This window comes from Manis pentadactyla, chromosome 1 (genome assembly GCF_030020395.1).
Source record: "Manis pentadactyla isolate mManPen7 chromosome 1, mManPen7.hap1, whole genome shotgun sequence".
In the NCBI taxonomy this organism is placed as follows: Eukaryota; Metazoa; Chordata; class Mammalia; order Pholidota; family Manidae; genus Manis; species Manis pentadactyla.
Window position 1 is genome coordinate 203966619 of NC_080019.1, and position 17616 is coordinate 203984234.

The 17616-nt window shown below is 44.7% G+C and overlaps 1 protein-coding gene across 6 annotated transcripts in view; it reads right to left on the reverse strand.

Annotated features, from left to right (window-relative positions):
• Positions 1–5842: 5842 nt before the first annotated feature.
• PPARG (peroxisome proliferator activated receptor gamma) overlaps positions 5843–17616 on the reverse strand; it is a 119359-nt gene continuing 107585 nt past the window's right edge. For all 6 annotated transcript variants that reach the window (XM_036911388.2, XM_036911391.2, XM_036911390.2 and 3 more), the window contains one exon: positions 5843–6288. In XM_036911388.2, coding sequence (XP_036767283.1) covers positions 6041–6288 — 248 coding nt within the window. In that variant the 3' untranslated portion in view covers positions 5843–6040. The remainder of the gene's footprint in view (positions 6289–17616) is intronic.

Consider the following 17616-nt stretch of genomic DNA (forward strand, 5'->3'; position numbering starts at 1 on the left):
CAGGGGACCCGGGTCCACAAACTGCCTCCCTGGGTGTGTGGAAGGACCCCACGGCTGCAGAGTGGCTCCTAAGCAGAGCCAGGACTTGGTGTGTGCGAGGAACAATGACGATCAGTCGGGGACCGTGGGAGCTGCGGAGGGAGAGGCGGCCCGGCTGGACTGCCAGGAGGAGGAAGCTCCTGAAAGCCTTCCTTCAGCAGCGGCCATTCCCCAGCCCGGGGTCCTGGGCGGCCTGGCAGAGGACAGGCTTTTCCAGGGCGCGGTCCCCGCGGTCGTCGACAGCGCGCGGCCCCTCGGAGGGCTGCCTGGCTGCGGCTCACCTGGCAGCTCGGCGGCCGGGGAGCCCCAAGGCGGGGCCGCCAGCTCGCTGACTCAGCACAGCGCCCGCCCGGCGGCTCGGCCTGGGTGGGAACCAGCCGGCCAGCCCGCGGCCCCTCCCCTCCCCGTGGAGGCGGCGCCCCCTCGGGCTGGAGCAGCCCCAGGCCTCTGATGAGTGCTGGCTGTTTCCCGGCCAGGCCCCGGTGGGGGGCCCCCGCTCCCCCCCTCGGGCAGCAGGGAACACAGGCCTCTGATGGTCAGCCAGAGAACTAACCCTGTTTCCCTTCCAGCCTCCCTTCCAGGCTCCCAGCGTCCTGGGGTGTCAGAGCTGGAAGGAGGAGAGAACCTCTGACTGTGGAGATGGAGAAACTGAGGCCCAGAGAAAGCAATTTCCCCAGGGGCCACAGTAAATCACTGCCAGGACCCAGGCCATGCCCAATATTCCTCACAGGCTGGAGTCCTGTGATTTCTTCTCTGGTTGAGGGCACTGCGCACCAATGTCCCCAAGTCAGGATGGGTGCCCAGCAAATTGTGTGACATTGAGGGTACTTGTCTTGAGAAGATTTCGATTGTTTGGGGACCCTAAGCATGTCACCTATATGTGACTTCTAATCCTACAAGGTAAGAATTGGGATAGTCACAAACTAGATGAAGAAGCTGAGGCCCAGAGACAGGAAGCAACTTGCCTGCAGTTGCACAGCTAGTATGTGGCAGAAGCAAAATTCAAACAGAAGTCTTTTATGCTGTAAGCTTGCTCTCTGCCAACCAGGCAACCCTCTCTGGTTCTCCCAGAGATGGCGGTGTGCAGTAGGAGAGAGCCCTAGACGGGGTGGCCTCAGGAACCCAGAGGTCTATCCTCGGCTCTGCCTTCCTTCTCTGTTGCCTAGGGCTGCACCCCACTGGGGTTTAATTTCTTATCTGTGAATAATCTGATCAGGCCTCCCCTGATTCCTTCATGTGATACTCTGTAAAACATGCAAGGTAGGTACTATTATTCCCATTTTACAGTTAGGGAAACTGAGGCCCATTCCTTTATTCCTGATGAATGAATTAGATGTAATTTGTTACATCTAATTAAATTAGATGTCAGGGACGTCTATTGGCCAACTTCTACATTCCAGAAAGGAAAGTGACTTGTTCAAGACCACACACCTACAAAGCGGTAGGGCTGAGCCTCAGACTGACAGTGGATGCTGCAACATAGCACTTCATGGCCTCCAGAATTGTGGAAAAGAGGCCATAGTTTCCCAACTCTTGCTGAAAGCCACTTGGCTCCTCTGTGAGCCCAGCCCGTGGCACTAAACAGATCCTAGGAATGACACTCTCCTGGGAACTTTTGGCCTGGAACGTATTTACAAAAGTCCAGAGGGGATGGAAATATCCCAACCCACTCCCTACAGACCCAAATTAGCAATTTTCTTATCCTTTATAACCCCTCTGGAAACGCAAACTATGTAATATTAGTCTAAAATTAGGAGCGTAAGTCACAAGAGAAAAGTCCCACTGCTTTTGGAGAAGATGTTTTTTGAACCTCATTCCAGCATTTGTTCTAAATCTGAACACAGCAGTTGCCTTTCAAATAATTATTTTCTCCCAATCCTTATCAATTGGGGGCAGAATACTTTTGAGAGAATATATTTTTACTGTATTTTCAAGTGCTGAAATCCAGTCCCTTTACCTGGCTTTGATCGACAGGATATTCAGGTGAGGCCTGGAACACTCAGACAGGAAGAATGTCCCACAGGCTCAGGGTGCTTTCTTGAATGAAGGGCACTTTAATAATGACAACAATGTCATCTGTAGCCACTGCAGGTTGACTGGTTAAGTACCAAGAAACTGTGTGAAATCTTTTACAACCACAATTACATTTAGTCCTCATGATAACCCTGTAAGAAGGGTATTATTGTCCCATTTTACATAGGAGCATAATTAAGGCCTAAAGAGGTTAAGAGATTGGGCTAAAGCCATGTGGTTATAGAACAAGGAGGTGGCAGAGTTAGAATTTTAACCCGAGTCAGTCTAACTCTGAAGTCTAACTAGGATGTCGTCTCCCACAATGGTTGCACGTATGTTAGCAGACACGGTCCTAAGTGACTTAGGTAATAATCTCTTAATGGTCACAATAATCCAAACAAGCACTTTGTTCTGATCTTGTCCTTTGTTCCCCAGCGCAGATGCTCATTCTAACTTCGAGTCTGTTGCACATGTCAAGATTCTCTTGTTCAAGCACTGACACCCCGGCTGGCGGAGTCAGTGTACGTGGCAGTGTGTGGGTAATATAACACCTTCAACTAAATTAACCCTAGCAGACTCCTCACACCATGGGCATGCTACTTAATTTCTTTGATTTTCAGGGTTCTCATCTGTCATTTGAGTTGGGCGGCTCCTTTGAGCTCTCATTTTCTGGAATTCTGTGACCGGTGCAGGGCCTGCCTGAACATGGGTGTAGGAGAGGCGAGTGCTGTTACCTGGGGGTCAAGGAAGGGGAACTTTGAGGGTTAGGGGGATGTGAGGCCCTGGCTCTTAGGAGCGGTGGGGAATGGACAGCGACAGGGGTGTGGTGCCGGGGTCCTTCAGCTGGCCGGAAGATTGTAACCTGACTGAAGAGGACAGGGTGTCAGAACCCCTAGGGTGGGTGCAGAGCCGGCATGTGGAGAGAGGGGAACGTCCCTTCGGTAGTTGCTGAGGGGCTGGACAGCGAGGGGAAGCACTGCAGAGGGGAGAATCTGAGAGAGCTGACCTTCCAGCCTGCGGATCGGACCACACCCCTCTTCTGCCCAGCAACACCCAGGGGATCCGAGTGCCCAAAACACTCCCCCGGCAGCTCCTCACCACGGAGTGTGGGGTTGCCACTCCGGGACGCTGATGCGGCCATGTTCGGTTCTCACCCTACCCAACTTCTTGCTGTTTTCTGAACTCATTACTTGCTTTTACACTTCTGTGCCTGTACCCACATCCTCTGTGAATCTGTTTTCATGTCTCTAGGCAGTTCATCGCATTGGCTAAGTTATAGTTATGTGTCTAACTTCATCAACGCACTGTGACCCCCTTGAGGGCCATCACATGGTGAGATGTGGAGATACAGACACCGTAACAGTGATAATAAAGCAAAAAGAGACAACGGGAGCCAGGGTGGAGTGAGGGAAGAGAAAAACAGAGATGTGGCTGCCTAGTGAAGAATGGGTGGCTTGTCCCCTTGTCCCATGGCACCAGGCTCTCCCGGCAAGCATGTGGGAAGGAGAAGGAAGGAGAAAGGAATGGGGATGAGCCTCTGCAAATGACCTAAGTTCCTTCTCTCAGGACTTGGAACTGCAAGCTGCTTCCTTTAGGAGCCCCCAGCTCTCCCCTCCAGGTCCCCAGTAGGTATCTCCAAGGGAACAAGCATCCAGGGGACAATTTCCAATGCCTCCCACCCGTGGCCAGCTTTTTCAGCAACATGCTCTTAGTGGTAGTAGATATCCAGCAAGTTAGGGCCTGCCCGCAAAAAGGGTTTGCCTCTCGGATAGCCTCCAGGGAGGCCGGGGAAAGTCACAGAATCCAGGAGCCGCTGAGGAAGTTACCACAGGAGCCGGGCTCCTCCCCAGCCGCTTTCTCTCCAGGGGAGTTGAGGTAGCAGTCCCTCCCGGTTCTGCCCCCAGCCTGCAATGAGAACCCCACAGTGGGGTACCAGCTGCTGCCCTCTGTCTCTCCTGAGTTCTTACAGAAAAGCCCTAGTCCCCTTGTTCTTCACCCAAATCTTTAAAAGGGGGCTGGAAACTCAGGTCAGCCCAGTTTTTGATGGTGGCTAGAGAAGCAGGGTGTGCAGACAGGGTTTGTCCCGTGTGTACCCCACTGTTCCTGCACCCTACACACAGCACAGAGATGGGAAAGAAGCAGGTCATAGCCAAGGGCGGAGAGGGGGCAGGGCTCTCGTGGGAGGCTCGAAAAATTTTTTTTGGACTCTTGACCCCTGTTACTTTTCTTCCTATTTTTATTAACACAAATCCCTAAGTGTGCTTGTGTCCGGAGAAAGGACTATGAATAACTGATGATACATGTGTTGATTAACTTGTGAATCATCCTGGGGGTGCGAGGGAGATGGGAGAAAGGAAGAGGAGCTTCGGAGGCTCGATATGATGTGTTGTAAAATATTTAGCAAACAATGGTCCAAACCACAGGGAAAAAGTCAGAGAGATGGGAATTTGAAAGCTGCCAGGATTTAAAAGCTATTTAATGCTAACCATTGGTGCCAAAGAGCTGAGAGTGCCTCCCTTCCTCCCTACATTGGCAGCAACGGCTCCAGGAATGTGGAAAGACCTTGGACATGCCGCAGAGCTCTGGTGGGAACTGAGAGCAGGCAGCATGCTGAAAGGCTTTTTGTTTGAAAAATCTTGTAAACAGGGTATCTCCTCTGAGGTGGAATCCTCACCTTGTCTACTGCGTGTATCTTCCTTCCTTTCCAAGATCTCCTGGATGATAAACTCTCCACGTACAACAGTGGTCAAGCATCTAGTTGGTCATGTGGATGCTTCAAAATATCCTGAAGTTTGGCATCAAGGAAGGAGGAAAAAAAACCCATATGATGGGGTGAATTTGTCATTTTCTGTCCCAATGTTTTGATGTCACTTAGACAGCGGCTTTAGTCGCTGGTCCTAATGTGGTGTGGTTGCATGGGTCGTTCTCAAGGTCTGAGTTCAGCAACTGTCTCCCGCTAAGGGGTCCTACGTTTTTAGGGCTGAGGTCATGACTCACACCTGTGACCTGACTCTTTGGAGATCTGTTTATTTTTGGATAAAGGATGAAAATTTCTTCCCTGATCTTTTGGCCTTTGGGTTCCTACTCTCCACCTATCCCAAATCCAACACATCCTTTGAAGGCCCATTTCAGTGAACTCAGACACTCTTGACTATTCCAATCTTCATTAATCTTTATTTCCTTTGAACTCATATAGTACTTAGGGTCTGAGCCATTCATTTGGCATATGATTGTACTGTTGTTTTTCAGAAAGATTTAGTTTTTTCTCCTCCATTCAATTGTTAAGTTCCTTTTAGCAGGTGCCAAATCTTAACACACTTCTGTTACCCACAGCTCCTAGCAGTTAGTACCGGCTCCTGGGTTATTTGTGATGCCTTGAAATCATGTTAGTAGGCTGCTCTTGGTGAGTGACAGTCTTGGTTGGGATTGTGAAAGAAGATGTAGCTGTTGGTAGGCCTAGGGATATGCCCCAAACTAGCACATCCAGGTAAAGAAACACATGCTCTAAGCAGTTTTTAGTCCTGTAGTTCCCCCTTTCCTTTCTTAGCTGTGATTGTTAAAACAGATGGAGGGTCTGGGCAAGTTGTAAATTGAGAAAAAAATTACTGAGAGTGAATTGACTGGCGTTCTGTTCACATCTTTAAAAATGTGTAAGAAAGAAAGAAGAAAAATAAGCAAAGGGAGGAAGGAAGGAAAGAATGAGAAGGAAGTAAGAGGCAGGAAAGCCCAGGGGGGTGGGTGAGGCAGGGAACAGATCAGACAGTCTTCAAATACAACCACCAGTTTCATAATGTGGTAATTTTTAATATTAAAAGTAAATTGTAAATGTATCTTTATAAACAATATGCATAAAATACATCTATTATTCTAAAACCCTTTCTTTTTAAAATGCTTTTTCACAGTAAATTTTTTAGGTGTCAGATTTTCCCTCAAAATCATAGTGCAATTGGAAGAAGTAAAACATCGTCAGTGAATTAGGACTTCTCTGCTAATACAAGTCCTTGTATATTTCTTGTAGGAGTGGGTGAAGACTCATGTCTGTCTCTGTTTTCTTTATTACTTGCAATAGCTGCACATGTTCTGTTACAATCTGTCTGAGGTCTGTCATTTTCTGGAGCAGCTTGGCAAAGAGCTGAGAGGACTCGGGGTGGTTCAGCTTGAGCTGGAGCTCCAAGGCTTGCAGCAAGTTGTCTTGTATGTCCTCGATGGGCTTCACATTCAGCAAACCAGGGCGGTCTGGGGGAGCAGAAGAACAGGAGGTTCAATTACAAAATTCTCTGACCTCACATTAGAGGCGTATTGAGCCAACTTACTCACCTGTCTTTTGGTTGGTTGGTTTTGCCTTGGTTCTCAACTAAGGTTGCGAGGGAAGGTAAGTAGACAGCAGGCAAGGACTGCACACAGGAGAATGGGATGAAAAGCAAGGCTATCAGAGCTCTTTCCAGGGGCATTCATTTCCTGGCTAGGACCGAATCTTCGTGATCAGTTGAGATAACACAGTAGCGAGACAGTCCTCCCCCTAGACTGAGGACTCTTCTGCCAGTAGGTTTCCAGTCCCTCAGAAATCTCATTTTCAACTTCTGCTCCTTGCTGAAGAGTCTATGCTTTATAACCTCTGCTTATGTTCTCACCACAGCTTTAAATATGCTTTTTAAACAAGCTCTGTCTTCTTTTTGGCTTAACATAGCATACGCATTTTCAATGAGACAAGACATAGTTTTAAAATACTGTTACAGTTTGGAGGGATAGACCACCCCAGATATTAAGGGAGGTTTCTTCTGAGCAGCAGTCTGGAGGCTGCAGGTAATTTTCACTTTCTTCTTTATCCTTTCCTTATCTGAATTTTAAAAGGTGAAATTAAATTACGTTTAGACTTTTTATGTTTTTCTTCATGCAGATCTTGTTAGATTTATCCTTAAATACTTTGTAGTATACTTTCTTCACTTTAATTTTACTTTATTTTATAGTATTCTTTTTTTTCATTATATTTCTAATACATCCCTGTTGCTGTTTAGAATAAAATTATTGATTTTAGTATACTGAATCTACTCCAATTTTCTGAGCTCTTGTAGATTCAAATGGCTTTTAGCATGGATTTCTTTTTCTGTTACGGATAGACAATTAGACCTGCAAAAAAATTGTAGTTTTATTTCTTCTTTTCCAGTGCTTATACTTCTCATTTCTTTTTCTTGCCATAGTGCATTGGCTAATACCTTTAATATGGTATTAGATATTAGTAGTGAGAGGAAGCATTTTTGTTTTATTCCTAACCTTGAAGAAGATGCTTCTAATGGTTTACTACAAAAGTATGATGTTTACTATACATTGTGGTGGTTACATTTTACTCCTGGATTTCCAAGAGTTTTAAAGTTTTAAAATTCTTTCAGTCAGAAATGTTGTATTTCATCAAATGCTTTAAAATTATTTCTATCTAAAGAGATGATGATATGTTTCTCTTAATCTATTTTAATGAATTTTATTAATAGACTTCCTTATATCTTTGAACTTATTTGCTAATATTTTGTTTAGGGTTTTTAAATTTGTAAGTGAGTTTGGTCCAGAGTCTTTTTTTTTTATGCTATCTTTTGCCTATTTTGATACTAAATATTAACTGGCTTTATAGACTGAGTTGAGAAGTTTTCCTTCTGTTTCTATGTAGCAATGATCTGTTCCTTGATGGTTTCTTGGAATTCAATGACAGAACCAACTGAGCCTCATTGTAAATCTTTGACTACCTTTAATTTTTCTTCTATAGCATTTAATCTCTTCCGGCTTTCTACTACTACTAAGTAAAATTTTAGTAGTTTATATTGGAATGAAGTTGTACACACATTTCCTGAGAATCTAAAATCTCTTATTGGTTTTACCTTCTTAACTGAATGTTTTTTATTTGTGTATTCTCTCATTTGAAAATCTGATATGACAAAGGTTCATCTGTTTTTTGCTTTTTTTAAAAAAACTGCTTTTGGTTATATTATCAACTCCATTTTTTAAAATTGTATTTTGTTTTCAATTTAACTAATTCATGCTTTTAACTTTCTTTCGTTTACTTTTTTCTCTTTTTCTAGTTCTTGAGTTGAATGCTTACTTCATTTAGTTTTAGCATTTCTTGTTTTCTGATAGATGCATTTAAAGCTCTAACAATTTTCTCAGAGTGTCACTTTGATTTTACCCCATAGGCTTTGGTAAACAGTACTCTCATATTTAGAAGAGAACTGAATAGTCTGTTTTACTATTCTGACTTCACTTTTTAATTTGAGAGTTACATAGCATTGTGTTTTTAAATTTCCAAGTGGAAAGGTTGGGTGTTTGTTTTGTTTTCTAACTTCTAGGTTTTATTTTCTAATTTCTAAGTTAGTTGTGGTTAGAATATAAGGCTTTCCCATTAAGGCTTGAGAGAGGGGGCAGGGTTTATGTACGACATTCAGGACACTCACTTGGTACCTTGTACTGATTCCAAATTTTAGCTCTTGAAGGCTATTCATGTTCTCTAATTTCAATGCTTCTCCCCTTCTCTGTAACCTACAACACTATATAAGAGCTTTTATTTACCTTTTGATACCCTTCATCCTCTAGTTGCAGTTTCTGTAATTACCCTTTTGCTCCAGCCATATTAAACTATTTCCACACCGAGTCCCTTAAACATCCTATGTTCTGTCATGACTCTGTTTGGGCAGATTCTGTTCCTCCACCCATCTTACTGACTTCAACCTAATTTTCAAAATATAGCCCCTGTCATTAGGTCCTGGGAGCCCCTTGATAGAATCCCTTCTTCTCCTCTGTTCTCCCAAACCCCTTTCTTTGGACCCCATAGCACCCCAAAAACTGCTCAATCACCACTATACTTATAGATTACATTTATTGAGTAGTTATCATTGTGCTAAGGGCTTTATCCACAATCATTCATTTAATCTTCCCAATAATTCCATGAGCTCAGTACTTTACGGAGGGGGAAATGAAGATTTAGAAAAAGGAGTTAAATCTTGCCCCAAATCTACCCCTTGCTAGTAAATGGCAGAGCTGAAATTTGAAGCTAAGTTTGTCTGATTCCAAACACTATACTCTCAACTCTTACTACCTTGAATTGTAAGTACTAAATTTCTTGTTTATCTCCCCTGTAGGTCATGAGGTATCAGAAGGCAGAGACTATGTCTTGATCATCATCTCTGAGCCTCTAGTGGAAACACAGGAAACACTCATTTGGCTGAGTTAATCAGTGAGAAGGTTGTTCTGGCTACGAGTCCTGGATTGAAAAGTACAAGGTCCCTGGTTGGCAAACAAGCCGGAAGTCAGGATCACTACACAATGAAGAAGTCTCCTATAGCATGTTTTCCTGTATCTAATAAACTCTAGTGACTTTATCCATTGAGATGAGGCATGGGAGAGAGCATTCTCTTAAATTAAGTTTCTTTGTTTTTTAATTATACAAGGAAACTTATCTTTTTCAATTTTTTCCCCTAACTTCTCTAGCATATCCCACTGGCTGGAGTAAATATACTTAAAAAAATTACTTCAGCACTTAATTTTGAAATCATCAGCAAAAATCTCAGATTCTGAGCATGAAACAAATGATTTAGCCCTGGCCTAAAAGACTCTCATACTGCTGGAGGGCTTGGGCCTTTCTCAGAGTTGCTGTATGCAATAACGAAAACCCTGACACTTCAAGGAAAAGCATAGCCTCGGTTGGTGCCTTTGGTTCGATGACCACTCATCCTCTCCGTTTAACAAATGTTCAGTTTCAAAGGCCTTTGCCAGTGCAACAATACATGCATCTGAAGCGGTGGCACTTGGTGTCAAGACAGCTGTTGAACGTGGCTCCTCCACCGGCTGGGACCCACACCCTTGGGTAGAACCCTCTGCTCAGGGGACACATGCCCCTTAGAGCCTTTCTTCCTTCCTCTTTCCTCTTGGGCAGTGTTGGTGGGGTCAGAACTTCTGCTGAAGAGATTATGTTAATCTGGTAGGTCTCATTTATCACAGTTCAAACAACCAAACCCTACAAGGCAGCTGATCAGGCTTGCTGGGAACACTTGGCTGTGGTGCAGTATGATGGAACTGGCCCCGCTAGGGGTGGAGAGGGATCTGGCTTGGCTTTCAAACCCCTCTTTGGCAAGGTATCTTTTATGATGTGACGGATGAAGTTTGGCTGAGGGGCTGAAATTTTGTGCCACTGATTTATAATGTCTCCAGTGACAAGTTAGATCATTTACAGATTTGTCCCTCTGTCCCCCTTACTGAGCCTCAGTCAAGGCAAAATGGAGCACAGAAGAGCAGAAAACATCATTTATTCTGCCTCTAGGTTTCTCACTAACCAGCTCCAACTTGGACAGTCTGACTAAGCTCACTGGGCCTCAATTTTCTCCTCTGTCAACAAAAAGGATTGGACTAGATAGATGATTCCTAAGACCCTAATTCAAATGCTCTAAGCTTTATCCTTATTTGTAATTCCCTTTATATAGTTCATATAACTAAGCTGGGAGAGTAAACTCAATATACAGTTAGAAAAGTGTGCTAATAATTTACACATTAAGCTCAGAAAACTTGGCTTATTTAGAAAGCATAAAAGCTTTCTTTGGTCTTAAGCAATCCTTAGGGTCAAGGGCAAGGGGTATTTGTCAACGTTGCTCCCCACCCTCGACCCTCCAAGCAGTTACAAGGCCTTCCCTCCTCCCCTTCCTATCTGTCTTTTTCCAGTTTCCTTCTATGGACACTCAAAGGCTTACTGAGCTAAGTGAGGTATCACAGAAGTGCTGAAGAAATCTGTCCAGATTCCCAAGCCGCCCTGGGTCCTTTCCCGTCCCTCTCCACTCCCCATCTGCCCAGTGCCTGCTAGGGTACTGTTCTTAGAAGGCCTATCTGAGATTCCCCCCCATGCACCTTGCTGAGGGTTACAGTTGAGGTCTGGAATAGGATCAGGGTCAAGGGACCCTCTGTACTGGCCTTGCCTGCTGAGAAGGCCCTTTTGGGAGAGTGCATGTTGACTCACACACTCCAGGACACAACACTCGTGGAAGCTGGAGTCAATTACTGGTTTCTTACTCCCCAAGCTGCAAAGAATTGGGAAAGAAACCTTTCCGGTTCCATTCACACAGTGCTGGAATTGATTAGAAAGCACTGTTGATTATGGGCAAACCTACAAAGCTCTCATCTTATCCAGATCTGGTTCCGTTAAGTGGAGAGCTTATCTGAAGCAGATTCAAATTCTCTTGGCCCCCCTGGGATCTGCCCACCTGGACCAGGCCTTTCCCTGGCATGGATTTTCTCAGGAAGCATCTTGGTTAGGAAACCAGATGGCCACAGTGGAGTCTCTCGAAGGAAAGGCAGAAAAACCAGCATGGAACCAGCATTCTGTCTCTATTCTAGGAGCTGTTGTGATGGCTTTTCCAATTCTCCTCTACTGGCTTTTGGGTAGATACTAATCTGAAAAAGACTCTACCTAGGGTGTTTAGAAAAAAGAATCTGAGAGCTGGGCAGCTGTAAATTGACCCCGGACAGTGAAAGACCCTTTGTCCAGGTATCAGGTAAAAACCAAAGGGGCAGGAGGGCTGCCTAGGGAACCTGGAACTTCGCAGCATCCTGACTTTTACACATCCCCTCTTCTTTATTCCATTGCTTCCTAAATTCACAGATGTGTTCAAAAGAGCAACGGACTGGGACCCTGAAGTCTGGATAGGAGTCCTGTCTCTCCTTCACTTCATGTCCCTGCGGCTTTGGACAAACCTCTAACCCTTCTGGGTTTGGGCTTAATTCGTCAGACAACAATGGAGTATCTTTTGTAAGATCATGGTGAGAATGAGTTAGGTAAAGAAACTTTATCAGATATCACTGTTCTCTGTGGTTGTTTGAATAAAGGCAATTTCTACAGGGCTGAGGTCAGGAGTGTAAGCAAGGGTGGGGCGGCCTATATGCGTCTGGGAAATGGAAAGTTTCTGAGTAATATCATAAATTCAGGACTGCAAGAAAATAATTCTTGATGCAGACACGTTTGAGGGTTTGGGCAATTCTTGTTGAATGCACATGAGCAAGATAGTTTGAGGATAATAACAAAAGAAGAAGCGTTGATGCCTAAATATGCTTCTTCCCTGAAGAAATGGTGTCAAGATTCTGTGGTACTTTTCTGATCTAATCATCAGAATCATGGTGATTCAGGCAACACGGTATTTAGTCAAACTCATCTTTGGTAAACTCTGGTATGGCCTGTACCAATTCCCTCCCACCACCCTACCTTTGGGGAAAAAATAATGTAAGGAAGTTTCACATGTGTTTTTCTTTTCATATTTAAATTTGAATTGGAGCTTGATCTCAGGCAGCGATTCTCAACTTTGGCTGCACATTGAAATCATCTGGGGAGATGAAAAACATGCCAACTAATACCTGGGTCCCATTTTTAGAGATTCTGGTTTACTTGGCCTGGGGTAGGACCCTCAGTATTTCTAAAAGCTCCCAGGTGATTCCACTATGCAGCCAAGAGCAGGCACTACGGAGTCAGCGAGAAGCAGTTGGAATCCCAACCTTAAAACCTGCTTGCAAGGCACTCTTGGGCAAGTCTGTTAACCTCTCTGTGCCTTGGTTTTCTTGTTTAAAAAATGGAAACACAATAATATCCAACTCATAGTGTTGATGAGAGGATGAAATGAGTTGATAAATAGAAAGTGTGTCTGACACAATTATTTCTACTAGTCTGACAGACTCGCCCCACTATCTTCTACCTACCCTCTCCTCTCATTCCCATGATTTTCCTGGGTCTTCTGTGTGTCTGTCCTATTCTTTCTCCCTTACTCCCTCCCTTCTTCTCTGCTCTGCTTCCCTCCACCCCCTGATGTTTCTCCCAGATTTCCACTCCTGGGACTGCACTTTGCTGGTATTAGGAATCCCAGCAGCTCCAGCCTAAGTTAATCAGAAGTCTGAGCAATGGATGATTTCAGGAGAAATGTAGTTGACTGCTGCTATCAGGGAGTGGGAACAACTTAACTTGGAGATCTTGTAAATGCTTTACCAAACAGATGAAGATCAACTGTCACGAACACATTCTGCTGTGAGCACACATTGCTGGTAGGTGGGTTAACATTCTAACATCTCTCTGTTTATTAAACAATAGCTTAATAAATGCTTTTTCTATGTTCAAAAGACAACCCCTCTTCACCGCAATAATACCTATGACTTGGCTGGGATGGTGGAAGGGTTAACCACCCCAGGGAAACCAAGTCCAGGAATATTTCATTTTATGTGTCCATTGAGTAGCAATTCTACACCAACTCCAGTCTCTCAGGGCTCAACTACCACATCCAAAAAGCCACCACCTACACCAGAGAACGCAGAGAAGCCTAGTAAACAAGGCAGCCCTTTCCTTTCTGCTGTGTTCAAAGTTCTTTTCATCATTCAAGGGTGCTTCCAGCGAACTGAGCTTGGGCCCTGTTTTGTTCCCAGGTCTTTCAGAAATGGAAACAGGACTTGAGATTTCTGCCCTGCCCTTGGGAAGTCTGTGCCTTTCCTATCTCCCTTCATCCTGGGGTGAGGGCCCCCCTGTTGTCCTAGTCCTTTGAGGTCCCTCAGCTGAAGCTAAGCCACACGGTTTGCTCCCCTTCCCTGTCAGGACCAGGAGAGCAGTGTGTTCTTCCCTCCACCTGAGGGGTGTAGGTACATTTCTGCTCCTTCTGTGTCCAACACCCTTTCTGATCAGGACATGGGGGGTGGAGGGTGGGAGGTAGGAGGTAGAGGGAGGAGGCTGGAGTGGAAAGAATCTCTTCTTCCCCATCAAGACGGCCACGCTCACGCCCCTAACCCAGCGGCTCCTCCTTTTGCTTCCTTAACCTCTAGAAATACCAACGGCAAACCAAAAATAAAAAGGGGCCAAGTATTATTCTCTGCGACTCCCCCCACCCCAATGACTTCCTTTCGGACGTCTTTCAGAAGAACCTGTGGTCTTAAAACATAGGTGTGATCTCTGATCTCTACATATGGCCTCTCAGCACATAATGTCCCCCCAGACGTTACCAGAATTCTGGGGGTAGAGGAATTCCCCCTACTCCTGCCATTCCCTACCTCTTCTGGGGCAACCTGGCTTAGAGCTCTCCCCTCAACTTCTCAGGCCCTGCCCCTTTCCCCCCACTCCCTGGTATCTCTTTCCCTGGGGGTTTTGTTCTCAATCCACAGCTAATCCCCTTAAAGTGATAGCTGATAAAGGGATTATCTGATATCTCCCTACGGGTATTTATTATTGTAATAAGGGATTTTAAGAAGGAATTTTAAGCAATCTGACTGGCAGAATGGCATGGAGCTACTTCAAATTATATCCTACAGGGGAAAAGGGAAAATTAGCATTTATTGTGTGCTCAAAATGTCCCAGGCTTATGCCAGAGACTTCACATAATGTTATTTTATTTACTGATTAGGGCACTGATAAGGAAATAAAGGCTCAGGGAGGTAAGGAACGGCCTGAAACCACACATCTAGTAAGTTGGTGGAGTGGGCTTTTTTAACTTGGAGGTGTCTGTGTGATTCTAAAGTTATGTGTGAAGCTGGTAAGACCCTTGGAAGGCGCCCTTACCAGGTGCACACGATTCCTGCAGCACCTGGGCTGGCCTCTCTGCTACGTGAGAGTCGTACCCATCCTTGGTTTCATTCTTCCTCACTTGCAGATGATCTGTCTGAATGTCTTGGTGGATTGTGCCAGTCTGGAAGGCTGCCCAGGGTCACCCAGAGTTTAAACACACATTATGAGAACCCAAAATGATAAAGTGCTCCAGAACGCAGCCCACTGATGACTGGCTGAACCTTTTCCAAGACTGCTGGTTGGTGACAGGAATGACTCAGCACTCGAGCTTTCAATCCCATGTCTGTCTCTGAGGTCAAGTATAATCGTTTGCTCCCTCACTGAGAAGATCCCAGCCTACCAGGCCTGGACTGATGCAGGGGATTGAATTTCTCAAGAGGTTATCGTTCAAGATGCCTCTATATTTATTCTACAAACAAAAGCCTCCATGTGTGTGTGTTTCAGTTTCTTGGATGATGTTAGGATGTTTCTATACCTCCCTTCAGTCTAAATCAAATCCACAAGGTTATGAACTAATGGGACATTTCTAGATAACTCAAACTGAGCCATTATTCAGAGCCATCCTGGCCACCTGACAGGGTTTTCCCCCGTGGTGGTGGCATGGCGGGAGAAGGGAAGACAGCTGTCATGTGCTCTGGGCAGTGCAGGGTGCCCACTGACAATTTTTCAATCTGTGATGTTATTACTCTCTGACACAGTCGTGGCCCAAATGGGGGATATGAACCATGTAATAACAGCACTCTTCGACTGTCCTGCTCAAGGCTTAGTCATACGAGAAATCATTGTCCTTGTTCATTCTCAATATCACAAGGAGAGTCAGAGCAGCAACAATTTTCTCCACTTAGGCACCAACCTGATCCTGTCCAAAAAAAAACTGTACCAATAAGGTAGCTGCATATTTAACTGGCACAGAAGAGTGGAAGAATGTGGCCTGTTAGAGTTCATAGTCTTTTTATACCCAAATTTTAAACTATTTTGGGTTTTTGTCTCCTCCCAGTTAACCAGTAAGGATAGTGCTAACAGAGAAGATACGGGGGCCACTGGGCTGCGTGGAATCAGAGGCCCCCGAAGCTGGGGCTTCCTCAAGCAAAGTGTTGGCCCAGACAAGCATGTATGTAGTACACTCTGTCTTATGTTGCAGAGGGCTGCTGTTGCTCTTTCTAGAATTCTGCAGTAAAATGTAAAGATTACACATGCACTGGAAATATCCTCAGGATCTTGAAAGGCATTAGAAATGTGGAAGAGACAAGCAACGCTCACAAACCTAGAGCTCCTTAAACCCTGTGCCTGGGGTACACCAGGGTTGTGTGTGCTGGAACCAGCTGTGGTGTTCCCCTGACACAACTGAACGAGTGTGTCATTTCAACTGTTTGTTTCTGACAGGCAAGGAGAAATTAAGTTACTGGATGGCACTTCATCAATTTTAAATTTCTCTCATAGATTTTTCTGCAACCAGTTCTCTCTCCTAGAACCTGGTATAAGATGGTATCTGATTAAGTACGAATGTATTTACTCAGTTACTTAAAGCTTATCGCCAGTTTCTGTGGAGAGCTTTGCAAACAGAGCTATTATTTCCAGGGCCATAAACAAGTTTAAGAACACGGCACTGGTCTTTAGTGTTATCACTGGGACCCATTCCTTCCCAGAGCAATTTTCAAACCGAGGGTATAATTTTGTTAGATGGGTTAAAATGGTGTCTTGAGAAGGGCTTTGGCTATCAGTAAAATCTGGACTATAACCTGGAAATGCTTGATTAAAGTATTTGGAGGCAATATGGACATAGGTAATTTTTGGTAACTGTCCAAGAACTCCAAGGCCAAGGTCATTAATTGGGATGTTTCCACATCTCAATACACAAAAGGTACTGATGCCCTTAAACTACATCAGTTAAGGGCATCAGTTTTAAGGTCAGAAGACCTGGATCTGAATCTTGGCCTCAAGAATTCGTAGCTCTGTGACCCTGGCCAAAATGCTTAATCTCTCTAAACTTCTGTTTTCTCTATCTGTAAAGTGGGGATAATAATAGACTTTGTAGAGCTGCAGGAAAGATTTAACAAAGGTTTATGAATATGTGTAAAGTGTTTAGTATATATTCTCGCACATAGTGAGGTATTCAATAAACCATAGCTATTACTGTTATTAATAGTTTGTTATTATTCATTCAGCAAACATTTACTAAGTACTTATTTTGGGCCTTGTGCTTTCCTTTGATTCTACCCTAATTTCAACAATTTAAAAAGTACATATATATGTCATGACCAAGGGTAAGAAACAGAGCCCCAGGTTATTGACCTGATAGGCTAGGAGTTGTGCAATTGTCACAGAATATCAACTCTTCCTTGATCTGCAAGTGTAGAGCTATGAGAACAGTTCCTCCCTGTACCCTATTCTCCTTGGCCACTCAACAGCAGAAACACACATGATTACTGCAAGAGCAGCTGTCCAAAACCGCTTCACAGAGAAAGAACACATTTGGAATTACTGGAAAAAGAAGATACTGCTCTATAGGACGTTTGTATAACCAAGCCAGACTCAAGAGGGTATATGTGTGGAGGCTGAGTGACTTGCCATCTGTGGCCGGTATATCAATATTTACAGCTTCTCTGTCATTAGGATGGCAATGGCAAGCTGCCTCGAAAAATATGTTGTATAATCCAGTGAATTTCCTCCCCCATATCTTGGAAGTTTGGGAAGAACTGTAATGGATTCCAAACTGTTTTGAATTAACAAAAAGCGCTTTTTCCTGTTGCAGAGTTCCAGCTGGAACCCTCCTATGCTTTTCTTCAGCAAACAGCAAACAGCAAACGCTCAAGGGGGCAAGGTGTCCAATGGAGTGTCCTGGGGCTTGTCAGCTTCACTGAGCTTTACACTTGGCTTTGGCTGCACAGTGGTGTGGGGAGTTGGCTAGTGTGGCTGGCATGAAGCAGCGGCGCCAGCTGTAAACATGCCCTCGCTGGAGGCAGTTTTATTACTCTTGACGCCACCCTTCCAGTTGGTGAGACTGGAGGGAG